Below are 19,437 nucleotides of genomic sequence, written 5' to 3' on the forward strand. Positions count from 1 at the left end.
GAAAGCTACGTACTGAGATGAAAAGCACACTAGAAACAATTAACAGCAGCTGGATACCGCAGGGAAAAAGGTTAGCGAACTTGAAGTCATAGTAATAAAAAGTATACAAAACGAAACACAAAGAGAAAAAAGACCCAAAATGAAAGAATAGAGCATCACTGAGTTATTGGACAACTTTGAGACCTAATACATACATGTGTATAGAAGTCCCTGAAGGAGAGAAGATGGGGGGGGGGGCAGAAACAGTTTTGAGGAAATAATGGCCAAAAACTTCTCAAATATGAAAACCCACAGATCCCAGACACTCCACGAAACCCAAGCACAAGAAATACGAAGAAATGCCATACCAAGGCACGTCATAATCAAATTCCTTAAAACCAGCGATAAAGAGAAAACCTTAAAAGCAGCCAGAGAGACACACTATATATGAAAGGACAAAGATCAGGATGACGGCCGGTTTCTCCCCAGAAGGACACAAGCCAGAAGGCAGGGAGCAACACGTTTAAGGAACGGAGATGAAGGCTGGAAGCTGGGGGAGCTGTGCCTGCCGTCCAGGCGACAGGTGGTGAGGGCATGAGGTCCAGAGGCGGCAGGGAGAACGGTGGAGACTTAGCCACTGACCTGAGGTGCGAAGCGGGGTGCAGGGGAAGGGGCGGGGTGTTTGGCTCAGGAGGCTGCTGGATCACCAAAACGCGGAGCGTGGGAGAGGAACACATTTAGGAGAGGCTGTGGTTTCCACCATGATGATTCTGAGTAACTAGCAGGGTGCACAGAAGGAGGTTTGGTGGCTGAGAGAGAAATATAAATTTGGCAGTTGTCTGATGATACATTAGTCAGAACAGGAAAAGCTAGAACTTAGAAACAAATAAATTCTGAAATCGCAGCATCTTAACAACAGAAAAAGCTTATTTCTTATTCATACGAAGTTCACAGTGGGTCGGCAGAGAATGTGCTCCGACCAGTGATTCTGAGACCCAAGTGCCCTCCATCTTAAATGCCACTATCTCAAACCGCGCCATCCACGGCTGTCACAGCAAAAGAAACCGCCTGGCCCAGGGACGCCTGCACCTGCACCTGCACCTGCACCTGCGCCAACGCCCAGCGCGCCGGTGGGATGGGCGTGGTCGCTCCCCACAGCTCATTGGACGGAGCTGTCACGTGACCTCAACCCTACTGCAAGGGAGACTGAAAAATGTAGGGGGAGGTTGCAGAACGTCGCGGGAGCGCTGAGGCCGCGAGGTTAGATTGGGAGAGACCATGGACTTTCAAGATAGAAGAGAAGAATACGTGGACAGGGGCCTGGAGCCCCAGCATTTGAGGAGTAGGGGGGAAAAAAAGCCCTAACCCACAGAGGAGGGCAAGTGGGATCTTGGAGGGTAAGGCAGCCAAGGCTCCGGGGCAGGCGCGAGGCCCCTCCTGACCTGTTGTGTTTCCTTTTGAAGGCTTGAGATCGTCTTCAGTAGATAGTTATCTCCGTTTCACAGATGCAGACACCTAGGGTCGGAGGGCTGAGTGTCTCAGGTGCCCGAGTCACAGTGACCCGGCAGAGACCAAAGCCAGGCTTCTTCCCTCCCAGCTCTGCTCCCTGCTTTCCCAAGGGCACCCACAGAAGGGACAGTGTTTCCCAGGAGAGGCTGGCCGGGGCCCTCTGAAAACCGTGCCTCCCTAATGTCCTAGGTTGACCAGGATGGTCGTAGGAAGGGTCTGTCCGGGGCCTCTCAGATCCTGATGAACTCCTTGACCCTCTGGGCCTCAGTTTCCTCCGCTGCTGCTGTTTCAAAGGTAAACCAGACACCACACCGTGGTAGAGCTCAGGGCTGGCAGGCCCACCGGGACTTGTCCTGCTCCCCAAACAACCCCCATCATTTCTCCATCCTCTTCCCCTGCCCCACGATCTTAACAAAGCCTCCTCTGATCACACACAGACGCAGACGTCAGAGACTGGGGATGCCAAAGCAAGGGCCTCATTTGCATAGCAAGCCCCTCCCCCGCCCCTTGGTGTGTGCAGTTGCCATAGCAACATGCCCCCAAAGACTCTTCTTTGCAGTCACCTCCCCTTCCTGTACTGCTGGAATGCTGGCTCCCTACCCAGGCTCAGAGGGCTCAGAGCTCCATCCCTCATTTTAGGGATGAAGAAACTGAGGCCCACAGAGGGGAAGCAGCGTGCCCAAGGGCACACTGTGAGTTAGCAGCAGAGCCTTACCTAGACTCCGGGTCTCCCCATTCCGACTCCGGGGTGCCCGTCACCCTGAGGGGGTGGGGGGGTGGTCAGCTCCCTGCCCGGTCACCGGCATGCTACATCCCCGCTCACCTCAGGCCTCTGGGGACAGACACTGGGCAGCTGCAATGAAGAAATGACCACTGGACTTTGCGCAGAGACTCAGATGGAGGCAAGCCCTGGGGACTGCGGAGGTGGGGATACAGCTAAGTAGGTCCCCCTGGGTCTCCAGCCCAGCCCTTCCCGCCCAAGTCCTTCATTCCACAGGGATTCATTATATGCCTGCTGTGCGTCAGGCACCGTCCTAGGCCCTGGGGGTTCAGCTGTGATCAGCCGACGGGGCCGACACTCTTGTGGGAGGATGAAGACGGTGGACAAACCACGCGGACGTAACACGATGCTGGGTAGATGTGATACTCTGAAAGTGGCGGAGGGACCCCTTGCTACTTGATACTTGAGTTAAGGTAATCTGCACATTCTTCTGTCCCCTGCTCCGCACCCCAGGGCAGCTGGTGTCTCAGTACCTGACTCCAGTACCATTGCCAACCACCTGATGTGTTTTGGGCGAACTCACCTTGGCCCATGGGCCTAAGGCTTTACCGGTAGAATTTTCGGCGGCATAGGTGGCAGCTGGGAAGATGTTTGGGGGCAGTGGGCTCCCAGATGTGGGCAGCTGCCCTTCTTAGCATGGCCTACAGGCTCGGAGAGTCCGATTTCAGAGGCCCCGGAAAGACGGCCTGCCACCAGTCGCCAGCATTACAGTACTGGCTGCCACGTCGTTCCTGGTGCAGAAAGACAGCCCTTCACCTCACAGTGAGAAAGAACAGCAAGTCACAAGTGCCCCCGAGAGCAGATTCCAGATGCCAGGCTCTGTTAGCAGACCCCTTCCTGGGAGGGGAGTTTTATTTCACTTTCTGGGGAAATCTTTACACATCTAACAGGAGTGTGGTAGAAAGCACTCCCAGGTGCCTGTGTGCCGCTCAGGAAACCAACTCGGCCATCTCTGCTTTTAGCCCCATCCCCCTTCCTGCCCACTGGAATGCTCTGAAGGGAACTGGGGCTGGTTTTATAAGGAAAGGGGAAGAACAGGATGTCCCTCCCCCCCACAACCCTGGAAGAGGAAGACTGCAGAAGTGCCAGCGAGGCAAGCCAACAAGGAGGCCATCTTGGGCAGGGAGTACCCCGGATGGGCCCTGAAGCCGAGGAGGCCGAGGGGTTGCTGCACCCAGAATGGGGGTCCTGGTTCTGCCAATGGGGTAGAGGAGCCTGGACGAGGGAGCCAAGCCCCATTTCCTGCCCCAGTTTCACCTCTTTGTTTTCTTTCCTTCCTCTTTTCCCCCCTCACTCGCAATAAAAACATAATTACGGGCTTTATAAAAAAAAAAAAGGCAAATTATGGTGACATGCTTTAATTATCTGCCGAGCAATGGCGGGCTGAATTACACAGGCAGGGCCTCGGAGGTTACCTAAAAATAAAGCAAGAAGCCTCATTAAATGCTAATTGCTGCTTTTGCCAACTGAAGTGAGATTTGGGCACCATGTGCCATTCAGTGCCAGGCTGTCTGCGGGGAGGTCCTAGCCCTGGGAAGCTCCGAGTGCCAGGGCCGAGCCCAGCTGGGCACCCAGGGCAGTGCAGGGCAGGTGGTGGGGGCAGAGAGAAGCTCTAGATGCCCAGGAGAGCACCCCAGGCTCCCCTGGACGTTGAATGGGGAGATGGAAATCCCGGGCTGGGAGGAGGAAGCCGCAGGCCTCAGTGAGACCTCTAAAACCAAGGGCCCACGGCCTGTCCTCTGGCTGGAGAGGAGCCACACGGCCTTCCGGAAGCTCAGCATCTTTGTGTGGGCTCCCGAAGGACCCTCCCTAGACCTGGAGGCCAAGATGGTGCCGGGGTGGGGAGCACCTGGCATGGTGCTAACAGGCCACTTTCTGGCCCCCTTTGCCTCTGCCTCCAGGGCCCGAGGCGGCAGGATAGAAAAGCAGACGCTGAGACATTGGAACCCCCAGCTGAGCTGGCAGAGGCCCAGGCTTGTGTACCGCCTCTCGAGCTCAGTCCCCGGGGACCCAGGGGTTCCACAGAGGTGGCCTGTGTGCCCTGCTGGCTTGGTAGCCACGTGGCCTCCTGCCCAGGGCTGGTAGCAACCCAGTCTTGGCTTTGGGCCTCAAAAGCTCTTGAGTAGGTGGTGTTCCCTCTTGGCTGCAGAAACCCCAAGGTCTCGTTCATTACTGCGCACCTGGGGCCTGGCCCATAGTAGGTCCTTAACTCCTGTTGGAGGGATGGTTAAGCACGGGGTCTGACAGGGGCCAGTTCGTCTAGTTTTTCCAGGGCTTTCTTGGTTTTGGCACTGAAGGTCCGGCATCCCAGGAACTCTGCCACCCACCCCCAAGCCCCAGTCCCTGACAACCTTAGGCTTGAACACCACCTCCTCCCACCCCCACCCCCAACACATTGCCACCGCACCTGTTGGCCTTCCCACACATGGTTAGTTTTAGACAGTCGTTCTCCAGCTTGGGCTTGCATCGCAGGGACCCGGAAGGCCTGTAGAACAGATGGCAGGACCCCGGCCCCCAGAGCTTCCAGCTCGGCAGGTCTGGGGTGGGCCCAGAATTTGCTTTTCTAACAAGTTCCCAGGGATCCTGATGCTGATCTGAAGAAAGGGTTCTGGTGCTGGAACAGCCTGAAAACCACTGATTTACCTGGCCCACAGGGCTGCATGGCCCACACCTGGGGCGATGGTAAAATGTCTTCTCACCGGCCCTAGCCCCAGAGGAGGAGACCTCAGCCCTGGGGCCACCACTACTAGCACTTCTGGGCCTCTCCCTGGGAGCCTGGGGAGACCCCATCACCCCCCTTGCAGAGCAAAGGTCTCTGAGGGCCACTGGCCCTCTCTCCAGGGAACCAGGAACCCTGCAAACCCACCCCCATCTTACTGGCATGTGAAATTCTGAAGGTACTACTGATCTGTCCACTCTCCTGGGGGTCCCACATGAGGGGAATTCATAGCATGGCATAGGAAGCAAGGGGAGCAGCCGTGGGTCTTCCCCACCCATGCATCAGAACAGGTCCCACCCAGGCCCACCTGTGGGATCCCAGCCCAGGCTTCCCTAGCTGTGCCTTCTAGGTGATGGGTGGCTCCCGCCCTCCCACAAGGGAGGTCTGACTCCCGGAAGTCCTGGGGAGACTGGTCCTTCCTCTCCACCTCACACCCCCGGAGTCTACACACCTCTCCTCTATTCCCCTGACACAGCTGCTTAGAATTCACACCCCACCCAAGGCTTCCCCATTGACCCACGCTACTCCCATAATGATGTTACTTTGGGATATTTAGCAGTTCAAGGTTGTAGAATGATGCTGGGGGCTGCAGCTCCCCCATCAGACTGGAAGCTCCCTGAGGAGAGACTGTGTTTCTCCTCTCAGACAGAGCAGTCCCTGAAGGTGGGGCTATGTCTCCTCCATCTGACTGGTACCCCCCCGAGGGCAGGGCCTGGGTGCCTCCTTCCCACCTGCCCCTTCTTTGAGTCAGAGGCAGGCTGGACTAGGCCAAGCCTCAGGAATGCCTGATGGGTCTATGCCCACCAAGAGCCTCCCTGGGTTCTAGGTGCTGAGGGGAGGAGAGGGGGCTGCACCCCCCTTGGAAAGAAGGTGATTCTCCCCCCCTGGAACCTGGAAGACGGGCTCCACAGGTGTGGGGAGGGCACCTGGGGAGGTCCTGGGCTGAGCATCAAACCCTCCCCCAGCCTTGGGCCTCAGCACAGCAATCACCTTGAGGAGACAGACCGGAGAGGGGACAAGTTACCCACACTGGAGATGCCACCCTCCCCTTCTCCATCCAAACCACCCCCATCTCACACACACACACACACACACACACACACACACACACACACACACTCTGCCCTGGGAGCTTCTGGCAAAGCTAGTCTTGCCTGATTAGGCTAGAGCACGGGCTAGAATCTATTCTGGGTGCAGTCTTAGGAACCATCCTACGAAGGCAAGGCGGTCAGGGAGAAACACGCTTCCCCCTCCTTCCCTTACAAACACTTACTGAGCGTAAAGGAGGTGCTCTACACACATGCGGTCTCGGGATCCTCCAGGGGACCAGATCTCCTGAGCAGAGGTGTGTGACACCCGTCGTCCCCCAGGAGTAAGATGGGCTTACCCAGGGGCCGCTACCCATGATGCACCAGCCTCACCTCTACACACACACACCCCCACACACCCAGTCCCGGCCTGCCCCCCCCCACCCTCCAGACCCTTGGCCCCCACAGCCCTGCACTGCAGTCAGCTGGCCGGGGAGGTGGGAGGGGGTGGGCCAGGAAGGGGCGGCCCAGGAAGCCTGGGCTTCAGCTGCTGCTTGTGGCCTCATTGTGTCTCCAGCTCTGTAATTTTCCCCTGGCAGGGCCCAGCCCCTAGACGGCTTCCCACTCCCCACCTCCCAACCTGCCAAGGAACAGCTGCTATGAACACACACTTGTGAACTTGCCGCCGGCCCGGGGCAGGCGTCCTCACAATGTCGGTGCTCTGCGGACTCTTGGGCCTAAACAGACACACTACCCAGACAAGCATGCCTACGGGGGACCAGGGGCACAGCCACGCAGCCAAAACAGACACACACGCAAGGCTGGAGGAACCACACACGCTGTATCCTGCAGCTGGCTCACACGGACACACGCCACGCTCGTCTCCAGGACAGACACTCATCATCCTAGCACCTGCGACCTGGAGACAGGACAGGCGGGAGCGGAGGGCTGTGGGGGCCGATTTCTCAGGAGGAGAGGTTCCAGGCTGGACAGAGAAGGAGAGGCTGGGGTTATGGGGCAGGGGTCGGAGTCCCAGGCATGAGGAATGCGAGTCCGGGGAGAGGCAGGGCAGAGATGGTACCTTCCTTAGGGGCTGCAAGGCAGGGGACAGGAATAGAACACCCCCCCTTACTGAGGGGACCACCAGGGGCTGAGTTCTAGAATCTGCTGCGAAGTCCTGGTCCTTCCCTGCCCAGGGCCTCTCTGTGCTCCCACTCCGTGCCAGCCCCAGAGGCAGCCTCCACCACCCCGAAGCCCTAAGTCTCCATCATGACCCACTTTCTCCTTGCCTCTAATTCCAGCTCTCCTGCTGCAGGTTGAGACGGGGGTCCCCCTGCAGGACCCGCGGTGGACGTGGAGCCAGGGTGCAAAACCATGTGTTTATTTTTATTAGAAATGTTCTTGGTATAAAAACAATCATGCGCTACACATTGTCATCAATAACCATCACCAAACACCCAGGCACTGAACTCCGTGTCATCGGCAGGAGGGGCAGGCGGGGGCAGGCGGGCAGGACACACGGCAGACGGGCAGGGGGCAGGCGGGCAGGCTGCGGGCCACAGGGACACACACAGAGGCCACCGGGAGGACGCGGCACTTTGCAACACACTCGAGATTTGGTTTTGTTTTGGCTTTTTTGTGTTTTGAATTTTTTTTCCTTTTTTCCTCTTTTGCGACACGTAAGATTTGGTGAATTGGGCGACGGTGGCAGGGAGAAAGCAAAGGCTGGATGTAATGAAGGCAAGGAGGGGGCTGAGGACAGGAAAGAAAAGGGCACAGGAGACCCAGGCGGAACACAAGAGAAAAAACCAGAGAGACCTGGAGATGGAGGATGCATGAGCGAGAGGGAGCAGAGGCAGAAAGAAAGAAGATAGGGAGAAGCAGAGCACACAGACAGGTGGAGACAGAGAAAAGGCAGGGATAAAATAAAGACAGGGATGGAAACAGACTGGACGGTCACCAATGGGACAGCAGAGACGAAGGGAGAGAGAGAAAACCAGCTCTGGGGCCCACACAGCCTGAGCCCCTGTCATTTGGGGCTGGGAGGGGCCATGGTCCAAGATGCAGGCTCTTGGGGTGGCCTGCAGCTGCCCCGGCCCCTTGTCCTCCTCCTGTCACCTGCCCAGCTTGCCCAGGCTGCCCAGCAGTGACCGCCGGGGGCTCTGCTGTCCTCAGCACCAAGCCACGTCCGTGGGCGCCCACGGGAAGGCAAGACATCAGCTGGGCCCCTGGGAGTGGCCCTGGCCCGATGCGTCAGCCACAAGGGTCTTGGGTCCTCCTCCTCTTGTTCGGCTCTGGCGGCCTAGCTAGATTGCGTGGTTGGTGTAGGTGACGTAGGTCTGTTTGGTGGCCAGTGCTGGAAGGAGAGAGACCAGGGGTACCCAGCATCAGGGGCTGGCATCTTCAAACCCCCACTTCTACACAGGCACGGCCCTGCCCGCGGCACCAAGTCCAGACCCCTGAACCTAGCAGTTCACATCCCCCAAACTGCATGGTGGCCCCACCCCACCCATCCCATTGCTTCCCTGCCTTCCCTTCCCCCACCCTGCATCCCCCACCCCCCACCAAGTTCCCCCACTCCCTGGACTCACGCAGTGTCTGAACATCCTTCCCACCTCCACACCTTTGTGGGGACTAGGCCGCTTCCCTGGAGTGCCCTGCCTCTTCACTCTGTCTCTTTGGTTGGGACCCTCCTCTGAGCAGCACTCCCTTCCAACCCCACTGCTCTGGGAGGGTCCCCCGGAACCCCACCCCCGACGAAGCCCCCCCGCCACCTCCTGACTCCACCACGCTTGAGGAGAATCATTTTTATTTGTGATATAATTATATATACCCTTCAAGTATTATCAACAGAAGTGTTTCAGGTCGACAGCACACATTCTGGAAGAGGACATGCGAAGTACAGACATTAAACACAGCCTCGCAGCCTAGGGGACCGGAGTGGCGAGCTGGGACAGAGGGATAAACGATGGAACCAGCGGCGGGGCCCTGCGAGGCTAGACACTGACTAGCTGACCAGCCGGCCCCTTTGACTAACTCGGCCCCCGTCCCTCTCCCAAGGAAGGCAGAAGAGCTCCAGGTCCCATCAGGCTTCTGTGTGGCTACCCTTCCCACTTTTGGGCGTCCCTGTCTCACCCCAGCCTTGAGTCTCCCCTATCTGCACCCATCACTCTGGCCCTCACTCAGCCACCGCCGGGACCAGGGCTGCATGTCTGGGTACCCCCATTTTCTGGTCTCGGCCCCCTGGGCACCTCTCCCCCCATCCCCAGCTGGGTGAGAACGTCAGCTCTTCCGGGCAGCATAAGCCTACCCCACCTCCACCGGGCCAGGGTTCAGGTCTCACGGCAGCCTAGTGACAAGGCCAGATAAGGGCCACCCTCCTGCGACAAACCAGGCACTGAGGCCAGAGGGGTGAGGACTCTGGCCAGGTCCTTGCTTTTGTCCTGTCCGGATCCTGAGTCTCCCTCCACGGCCTGGGACAGCTCAGTGGAGAGTAATCAAGGTCAGAATTGCTGCCGGGGGTGGGAGCTGAGCGCCGGTGCGCAGAGGAGGCCGGACGGGAGACGGGCACGGAGCCCTGGTGCGCACAGCTGCCCTGACACTCCATCGGGCCTGTCCGCTCAGAAAAGGGGTGCCTCTGCCAGGCTCGGCCAGGGTGTCCGGCCCAGAGCAGAGGACAGGGAGGGGGAACAGTGTGGCAGGATGCACGCTGGACCCTCCGATCCTCTTTACCCCGTGCGCTGGGCCCATGACTGCCGAGTTAAGACCACATTTCCCACGCTCCGCGCTCAATGACATTCCTGCTAATGACACGTGAGTGGAAGGGCTGCGTGCCACTTGCATGCCATTTGATTAAAACTGTTTCTCCCGTACATCCCCCTCTTCTGCCTTCCATGGGCAGAACAGACACAGACAGCCTGGCCTCAGCACAGCCCTGTGGGAACGGATGGAGCAAGAGCGAAGAAGCGCGCGTCCCCGATCCTGCCCACCCACCGCACCGGTGAGCTGGAGGCCCACCGACTTAGGCAGGATTGCCGGGTCCCCCTCCCAGAGGGCCCATCAAGTGTGGCCAGAAGCAAACTTGTGGGGGGTGGGGCGAGCAGAGGGGTACCCCGTAGGACGAGCGGGGCGGCGGGAGGGGCGGCGTGCAGCGAGAAGAGGAACTTTCTCCTGAGTGGAGAGGGTGGCCTTACGTGGCAGTTCGGCTCCCCGTCAGCGGAAATACTCAAGCAGAACGTGAACGATCCCTTGGCCGGGCCGTAGCCGGGAAGGGACAAGTCTCAGGTGCCACCCGGACAGGAACAATGGGAGAAAATGGCCCGTGACTTCACGGAGGAGGCTTCAGCGTGCCAAGACTCGCCGCCTTGTTTCTAAAATGACCCGTGTGCCTCTGGGGTGCCAGCTGAGCACGAGGGAAGAAGGGCCGTGGACAGGGCAGTTTGGAGGGGGCAGCGCCCAGGAGGGGCCTGGGCTGGGCACACTTGGGCAAAGGAGCCGGGCCACGAAGGCTGCGGTGCTGAAAGGGAGGTGGGAGGGTGCGCAGATCAGCGCTCTGGGGACAGGAGCCTCTAACTGCCTCCCTCTGTGACCTCTGGCAGCTCCTCCCCCGCCCTGCTAGGCCTCATTTCCCCACCTGTGACACGAGAGAGCCATGGCCCTTTGGCCCAGACTTCTTTCCCCGAGGGGCTCCCCCAGCCCCACGTCTCCACCCCTGCTCTCTCCAGTAGGGTCAGAAAAAGAGGCGGCAGCTGGCTCCGTGAATCACGTGAATCACGAGCCGCAGGCCAGGCCGGTGAGAATCAGTTCCCCAGGGCTCCATCACCCCCTGGGTGAACTGATAAAATTGAGTTTCCAAACCTGTAAACCCGTCAGCAGCCGTGGCTCAGAGGTGAAGGAAAACTGCAGCAGGAGCAGCCAAAGCTCTACCAGCTGCGGCGAAACGAGCACTGAGACCAGGGGCACCAGGGCAGGCCGGGGGAGGAGAGAAAGCGGTGGGGAGGTGAGGGACAGTTGGGCCCTGCTGTCCCTCTAAGACCAGAGCTGTCTCCAATAGCAAATCCAATCCTTGGGTTCCAGAACCTGGAAGCGCATTCGGCCCTCAGCTACAAGCCAGGGGCCCCAGAGTCCTTCAGCGGGGCTTCGGTCTCACCATCTGGAAAATGGGAGCAGTGAGTCTGCCCGGGCCCCCGGGAGCTAACCGTGAGGCTCCAAAGGAAGCACTCTGGCCAGGAGTCAGGAGACTTCGGGTCCAGTCCTGCCCTCCCCGGTACAGGGGATCTCAGCACCTGCCAAGTAGCCCTTCGGACAGGTTGAACCTCTCAGAGCCTCGATTCCCTCATCCGTAAAATGGGTGGCTCTCAGCCATGGGGTGGAGGGAAATACTCTTTAAACCCTGCCAAGTGGTGGGCAAAGGGGCAGGGCTGAAGTAACTACAGCCATGAGAACAGCGTGGGGACGGCGATGCTCCAGGGGTGTCCTCAGCCCAAAGGGGGGGTACGGGGGCTATGAGCCAAGGGCCCCGAACCCACCCCTTGCCCGAGATAGGCCCTTGCTGGGTGTCAGACCCTGCCGCCTCAGAGAACAATTAACCGGGCAGTGGCAAGCCTGAGCTGACAGCCCCCATTTGTTGCCCTGTGTCTCCATGCCCGATCTACCCACAATCGGGCCCCTGAATTATTTATTCCGTTGTTTGTGTAAAGATACGTGGCCTGCCAGTGACAGAGTGAAAAATGTCCCTCCTCCACAGGAGTGACATCTCCCCACTCTTCCTGCTCACACCCCCTCAGTCTGGCATCCCCAGAATTAATCACCTGGCTCCCACCCGGCCCCTCCGAAACTCCTGCTGCTGCTGAGCTAAGGGACCCTGGGGGCGCGGGGCCCTGGCCTCTGGCTCCCACGGCAGGGGGGAGGGAGCAAACAGCTCTCATCCTTCTCTTGCAGGGAACGGCCCTGGGAACACTGTGTCTCCCTCCCCTCGGGCCTCCATTCCCCTCCTTGTCTGGTGGGGGCTGGGGTGGGAAGGGGTGGTAATTCCACCTTGTCCCCAGGGGACCAACCTCAACAGAGGCAGAAGAAGCCACATCAGTGAGGGGCTGTCTGGGAAGGCCCTGCCCTCTGGTTCCCTCTGGCCAGTGACAGCACCATGAGGATCACCCTATGGGGTCAGGGTGTTATCTCCAGTTAGACACCCATGGTCCCTGGAGGGCTAATGCCCCACTCGGATGAGCCCTGGAGCAGGGCCCATTTGACACACCTGGTCCTGTGCCAGTGGAGGAAGGCATGGAGGGTGGAACCTGGGAAGGGTAAATCTCTGTGGGAAGGAGGAAAATGGAAGTCAGGAGTATGGGGTGGGGAACAGTGAGGGGTCCCTGCTTAGGACAGAAGGGTCTGGTGAGGGGCTGCATTTGAGGTTTCTGCAGATCTAGACACAAAAGGCCAGAGGTGGGAGTCCTGGGAAGACAAAGCCCCTTGCCATCTCAGAGTGGAGGGCCCAGGTGGCCCCTGAAGCGAGTCCCAGGGCTGTAGGTCCCAGGGAGGCTCTGGGAGGAGGAGCAGGATTGGAACCAGCAGTCATCTGGAGAAGATGGGGCAGGGGCAGGGCACACATTGTCTTCAGCATGTCAAAGAAGGGGGCATGTCAGAAGCCACCCATACTGCTCCGCACAGAGACCGGGGCCCCAGAGATAGGGAAGCAGTGTGAAGTCGAGGTCAAGGGAAAGACACCGTGTGGGGTCAGCCAGCCACCGCCTTGCTGCAGGACCTCAGGATAGTCACTCATCCTCTCTGGGCTTCAGCTGGGGGGGTGAGGGGTCAAACCTCTAGCCCTACCCCGGCCTCACAGGACTGCTGTGAAGATCACTCAACAGGGGCGAGGGATCTGGGAGTGAAAAATCCTGCCTGAATGCAGGATGGGACTTTCCTTCTTTCCACAGATGGCAGTCTCTCACATGCGGGAGCCGTGCTGAGAAAGGAAGGGAAGACAATTCCCCAAGGCCCCAAGGTGGGGAGCCTGTGAGAGGTGCTGCCCCAGCCGAAACACACCACAACGGCCCGGTCTCCTGTTCTCCTGACCTCCTGATGGGTGACAAAGGGCCTCCTCTCTGGAGCCTGTGCTCCAGACCCCCCTGTAATCTAGCCCATATCCCTCCTGCTGCCATCAATAATGTCCATTTCTGACCTTTCCCCCAGGATGAGAGGGAAGAAGCTGAGTGCTAACTGCCAGGTCCCACAGGGACTGAGAGTCTCCGGGGAGGGGGAGGAGCTCTTCTCCTCCTTCCCCTCCAGTGGGAGCCCCCCAGGACTTTCAGAGAGTGAGGGAGGGAGCAGCTGCCATTTAAACTATTTGGACACTTGCACGATGTCCAGGGAGGAAGCCAGTGGGCAGGGGTGACCACAGCCACCCCACCATCTCTCCCCCTGCTGGAGCAGCTAGAAGGGAGGGCCCCAGAAGCCCACCCCACAGGCGGGAGACCCCACAGCTCACCCCAGGGCAGAGGCCCCCGTCTCTCCAAGAAAGCAGTAGGGATACCACCGTGGAGGTCAAGTCCAGCCCAGCCCCCTGCTGGCTGTGAGACCTGGGTGAGTCCCTAACCTTGCTGAGCCTCCCTTTCCTCACCTGTATTACACAGATGATAAAAAAATAACAACCTGCCTTTCAAGGTCGCATGCAGTGTGGCATACACTCAGGATTCAAGAAATGGTTGCCACCAAGACTAGCACCCCCAAGGCCCCACCTGTCCCTCGCATGCCCTTCCCCTCCATCTCTTCTCCTCATAGAGGCCTGGCTGGGGGGGTGGAGATCAGAGAAGCTGGCAAAGATGGTGGCCTCACTCCCTCCCATGCACAATCCTGCCCAGGCCCGGACCTTGGGCCTGCCCCTCAGATGCCAAGGTCCCCTTCAACGTGTGACCCTCTGCGGAGGTCTCCTCGGACAGTCCCTTGGGAACACCCAGCTACCTGAGAACTGTGGCCTCTGGAGGCCCTCCATCCAACCCACCTCTTCCCTTACCCATCCTGAGTCCCCATCTCTCAGGGCCCTGGTAAGGGGTGGCCAGGCGGACGCCAGAGCCTCTGGGCCCGGGTTATTAAAGGGCCAGAAGACAGGGGCCCTCCAGACAACCCCTTCTTCCAGAGGGACTGAAAGGGCACAGGCCCAGATGTGGGCACCAGGGCAGAGAAATCCCGGAGTCCCCTGCCACCCTGCATGAACCAGGTTCCCCCATGGCCTCACCCTTCGTGGGCAGAGATCCCTGGAAGGGCGCAGCTCAGGCTAGGTGGGGTGGGGCCTCGAGCTGCTCTCTTGGTTACCAGGATTGGGCGGGGCAGAGGGCCACTACCCTGGTGCCTCAAGGTTCTCCCAGAACTCCGCCCACTCACCTGTGGCCTGGGGCTTTCCCAGGACCCGGCTCAGGGAGGGGCGTGGCCAGGGCCCGGGTGGGGGGCTGGCCTTCTCCAAGAAGGAGGCGGGCCTGGGCAGGACCCAGAGGGGAAGGGGCGGGGCCGGGCACTCACCCGGGGTCTCGAGGTTCTCGCAGAGCTCAGACTTGGCCTCCCCATTGGGCCGGAAGCTGCCCTTTTGCGTGAACTTGTTGGACATGGTGGCGGCGGTGACGACGGCTTTGAGGCTGCGCTTGCGCTTGGGCACGTTCTGCTCCGGGTGGAAGAGGATGATGTAGACCTTGGGCATGTAGAGCATCCCCAGCGACACCGAGGCGCTCAGACTCACCGAGACCGTCAGCGTCGTCGTCTGGATGTACAGCTGGAGGTAGGCCGGGGGCGGTGTCAGAGAGGGCTCCGCCCCGGCCTCACGGTCCCGACCCCAGAGACAGACACAGGGGGGACAGACCCCCACAGCTCTGTGTCCCTGCCCTGCCCTGTGTCCCACTGTCTTCGGGCAGACGGGAGTCGTGGTGTTGAGCTGGGACTTTAGACCAGACTCTCTGGATTCAAATCCGGACTCCACCACTTCCAGCTGTGCGACCTCGGACAAGTCCTACCCTGTGCCTCGGTGTCCCCACGTGTCACATGGGCACGATATAGTACTTACCTCATAGGGCTGCTGTGAGCATGAAATGCCTAGGTAAATGGTGATCGTACGTACAACAATGCCTGGCCCCTGGCACTGCATGGAAGTGTTTCCCACTGCTACATGCTATATGGGGGAAGCACCCTTAAGGAAGGGTCCTCAGGGGACCACAGCTGACCCTCCGAGGAACAGCCCCCTGCACAGGGCTGGGAGTGAGATGAACGTCTGCTGGTGCCTTGCAGTAACTCCCAGTGCCCGTGCCACAGCCCCTCAACCAGGCCCCCATTCGGTGACTCCCGCCGCCACACTGTGCAGAGCAGGCCACTGGCACGGGAGCCACAGCGCCCGGCGAGATATGGCGATGGCAGCACAGTCAAAGCTCATTTCACGCTCGCTCACCAGCACTAACGGTGACAGATGTTTAGCAAAATGAAAGTCCATTAATCTGGGTGTCGGATAATCCATTCTTCAATAGTGGGGCCTTCCAGGCAGGGCCTGACAATTCCCACCGCCCCCTGGGGTCCCCTGCCTGCCTCCTCCGTCCTTCCCAGTTCTCCAGGCCTCTGCTGTCCCTCCAGCCCCCCTCAGCCTGCACGGGGCCAGAGGAGGCCCAGGTTGTGGCCCCTAGGTCTGGGCATGGAGAAGGCAGGAAATGCTCTGCCCCCTAAATCTGCTGTTTCTAGGCCTGGGTCCCCTCCCCGGGGGCCTGGCTGATGTGCCACCTCCTCTAGGAAGCTCTCCCTGACCCCCAGCTCCAGCCGACCCCCTCTGACATCCATACTCTATCCCGTCTCCTGCCCTTCTCCAGAAATGCTCCATGACCTGGATCTGTCCTTTGAGAGAGAGGCTGGAGAAGCCCTAGGGTCTGAAAGGAAAGAGGGACGTGATCCTGAGCATGTCTCAAGCCCTCTCTGGCCCTCAGTTTTCTCATCAGAGCAATGGGATGATAGCTGCTACCTTTCCCAACCCACAAGGTCAGCCAAACCCAGACTGTGAGGCTCTGTGGACTTGCATAGCACTGTGGGGAAGGAGGCTGGGAGTGTGGAGAGGCTGTTTCATTTGTCACTGTTCAGAAAATGTCGCAGCCCAGGGAAATGACAGCCTGGTCCCCAGGGAGCACACAGCCCTCTGGACACAGTCATCCCCTGTTCTCACACGCCAGCCGTACTCTCACTCTTGTGCAACAGCGCTGCCTCCCAGCACGGCTGGTCAGTGGGAGGGTGCTGGCTACCTCTCCCCCCCGCCCCCCGCGATGGGGCTGATGGCCAGGGCAGGGGGCGGGGAGGAGGAAGGGCGACAGGGTCCACACCATTGGGGAAAACAATGAAGGTCTGGGCTAATCAAGATGAGGCTTATTTTCCGGATCTTTGCCATTGGACTGGAGCTCCCTGGGTGAGGATACGTCTCCCTCATTAGATTGGGGGTCCCTGAGGACAAAGGCAGTCTCTCCTCTCACACTGGGCATTCTTGGGTGTTGGGGTTGCATTTCATTTTTTTTTAAGATTTTTTATTTATTTATTTGACAGAGAGAGAGAGACAGCCAGCGAGAGAGAGAACACAAGCAGGGGGAGTGGGAGAGGAAGAAGCAGGCTCATAGCGGAGGAGCCCGATGTGGGGCTCAATCCCAGAACGCCAGGATCACGCCCTGAGCCGAAAGCAGACGCTTAACGACTGTGCCACCCAGGCGCCCCCGGGGTTGCATTTCAAATCAGATATCCGTCTTAGGCCCTCTGCTCCCTCCTTGTTGGGGGGGGGGCGTGTAGTTGGGCCCACATGGAGTTGGTGGAACCAAGGATAGAGGCCCCCTCTCTGGACAGAGTGAGCCCTTCTGTGGACACAGCCCCGTGTTGGGGGCCAGATTCCACTCCGCCCTGACCCACTGTGAGATGCTAGCCCCTCCACGAATGCAGGCAGAGGCAGCGCCATGGGCATATTTGATTTCATGCCCTGCTGTTACTGTCTCGAATCCTGAATCATTTTTGAACAAGGGGCCTTCACTTTTGTTTTGCACAAGGCCCTGAAAACCACGGAGCCAGCCCTGAGCACAGAAAAGAGTACAATCCTTGGTGTTCTATTTTGCTTTTCAGCCTAGGAGCCTTTTTGCAAACAAAATGCAAGATGGGGTGTAAACAGACCAAACCTAAGCAAAGCTGCCTCCAGCCACTGGGGCCCTGCCCTTCCAGCATGGGCCTCAGGGTTTCTTCTAGCCATCACAGGCTGGGGGCAGCCGGCCCTGTGCAAGCACAGTGGGGCTGCACACCCCCAGTCTCTCTCCTTGCTCCAGGGTCTGGAATTCCCAACCTCCCACCTGCTCAGGCATTGTCCTGGAGCCCCCTGTGTGGAGACGCACGCTGTCACCAGGAGGTGGTAGCATGCTGATTCTATCAAAGAAGCAGTGGTCCTCTAGAACCTCTAGAACCCAGCAGACACCCCCCGCCCAGGGAGGAGGCCCAGGCACAGACACAGCTCTCAAAGGCAGGTGGGGTGAGAGGAGATCCCCAGGATCTCATTTCGTCTTGTTTCCCAGCCAACCCGTCTTCCAGACAGAGGTGCCTGAACTCCTGCTCCCCTTTCTGGTCAGGCCCTGGCCACACTCTGTCCTCGGCAAAAAATCCTGCCTTAGCCTCCCAAATGACTGCTCCCCAGAGTGAAGAGGTTGTCAGAGCTGGGTCTGATGGGGGTAGACAGAGGTCACCGCGGGTGAGGCAAAGGGTGCAGAAAGGAGCTGCTGGGGAGGGAGATGAGGAGTTTCCTGTTTCTGCTCGAGGCCTGGTGGGCAGAGGGTCCAAGGGGCCCCACTGGGAACACAGAGGAGTTGTGCCTGCTCCGTGCTTCGGCCCAGGCTGACCCTAGTGGCTACTGAGATCCTCAAAATCTATACAAACCAGATAAATGAACTTCCCCACCACCTGGCCAGCCTCTGAAGCTAGGTCGCGCCCAAGGGCAGCTGAGCGAGAACCCCACGCGGTAGAGAAAGCACACCCCAGACGGCTCAGTATCGCCACGTGGCGGCAGTGATAACCCCTGGCAATCCGGGCTAGTGCGGGGAAATCCACCCGCCTGCTCACCCGAGCAGCACACACAGCTTCGCTCTGCGCTGCCACCTGCTCACTAGGGAAGTGGGCACCGCCGAGCCCCCGCAAGCGCGTGTGCACACACAGCTGGGCACAGCCGCACGCCCACAGACACGCACGCCCATGGACACATGCATCTCCGCGTTCACACACGCATACCTGAACTCACAGCTGGACGCTCATCCCTGACTCAGACTCCTACCTGGGGGCACACGCACGCGCACACACACTCCTTCATCACCCGGGTACACTCACATGCATACACACAGACACATTCGCCCACACCCGCACACATACCTGAATACGCACATACGACTGCACACACACACGTCTGCACATGCATGGCTGGGCACACACACCTAATCTACACACCCACACACGTACCAGCAGCCACGAAGCTCTCGGCATACACACCCACCCGTCCCCACTCAGTCTGCACACACGCACCCACCTGCACACAGACACACGCACCACGCAGCCACGGCGGACCGTGTACAAGAAGGCACACACACCTCTCTGTAACCACACAGCTCCCGCAACAGCCCCACCCCACTCTCCATCCGCATTTGTAGAGCTGGCAGAAACCGGCAGAGATTCAGCCCCTGGGCCCCCTAGCCTCTAGAAGTCGGGTAGTCTGAACGGCAGGGACTTACTTCAGAGCTCATCTCCCCGCCCTCCTCATGCAGAAGCCAGAGGGGAGGGGCGTGTCCCGTGTCCCCCCCTCCCCATCAGGGGCAGAGCAGGGTCTCAGGGCCACCTGTGGGTATGAGGCTAGCCTGCTGTGTGACCCCAGGCAAGTAAGGCTCTGCCCCTCTCTGGGCCTCAGAAGAGATCATATCAGAGGCTCCTTTTCATCAGCTATACTGAGGGGAGCCTCCTAAAAAGGGAGAAATCAGAGGCAGGCCGGGTGGCCTGGAGAGAGGTGGGGGAGAGAGGGAGGGCAGGGCCTCAGCGGCTGGAGGCAGGAGGGTCTAACCCCCTGGGAGGGCAGGGCCCCCACCGGGGAGCGGCGCGCTGGCCGGCAGCTGGCAGCCAGAGGAAACTGTGGGAAGGCAGAGTAAGGGGCTCAAACACCATGCTGTCTGCCTTCCAGCCACGCACCTTTACTCCCTGAGGATGCAGGGGAAGGAGCCTCCCAGCGTTGCTGAAGGTAATTTCTCCAGCTACCAGCTTCCTGGAGTGGGGGGTGGCTTTCCCTGCTGGCTCTGTGGGCCCCCTGGGCACTGCGGGGCTTGGAGCTCCTGCCTGCACCTGTCCTCAGCAGGGAGGGCCTCCCGCAGGCCGGTGGGGGCAGGAGACCTGGCTCACCGTGCGAGCAGGGC

The 19,437-nt window shown here is 59.4% G+C and overlaps 1 protein-coding gene across 2 annotated transcripts in view; it reads right to left on the minus strand.

Moving 5' to 3' along the window:
• Nucleotides 1-7,422: 7,422 nt before the first annotated feature.
• Nucleotides 7,423-19,437, minus strand: part of GRM4 (glutamate metabotropic receptor 4) — a 107,165-nt gene continuing 95,150 nt past the window's right edge. For both annotated transcript variants that reach the window (XM_087858028.1, XM_045795736.2), the window contains 2 exons: nucleotides 14,528-14,774; nucleotides 7,423-8,372 (listed from right to left, as the gene is read on the minus strand). In XM_087858028.1, the coding sequence (XP_087714154.1) occupies nucleotides 8,323-8,372; nucleotides 14,528-14,774 (297 nt within the window). In that variant the 3' untranslated portion in view covers nucleotides 7,423-8,322. The remainder of the gene's footprint in view (nucleotides 8,373-14,527; nucleotides 14,775-19,437) is intronic.

The sequence above is a fragment of the Ursus americanus genome, chromosome 32 (genome assembly GCF_024610735.1).
Source record: "Ursus americanus isolate L20-20 chromosome 32, mUrsAme1.1.p, whole genome shotgun sequence".
NCBI classification, from domain to species: domain Eukaryota; kingdom Metazoa; phylum Chordata; class Mammalia; order Carnivora; family Ursidae; genus Ursus; species Ursus americanus.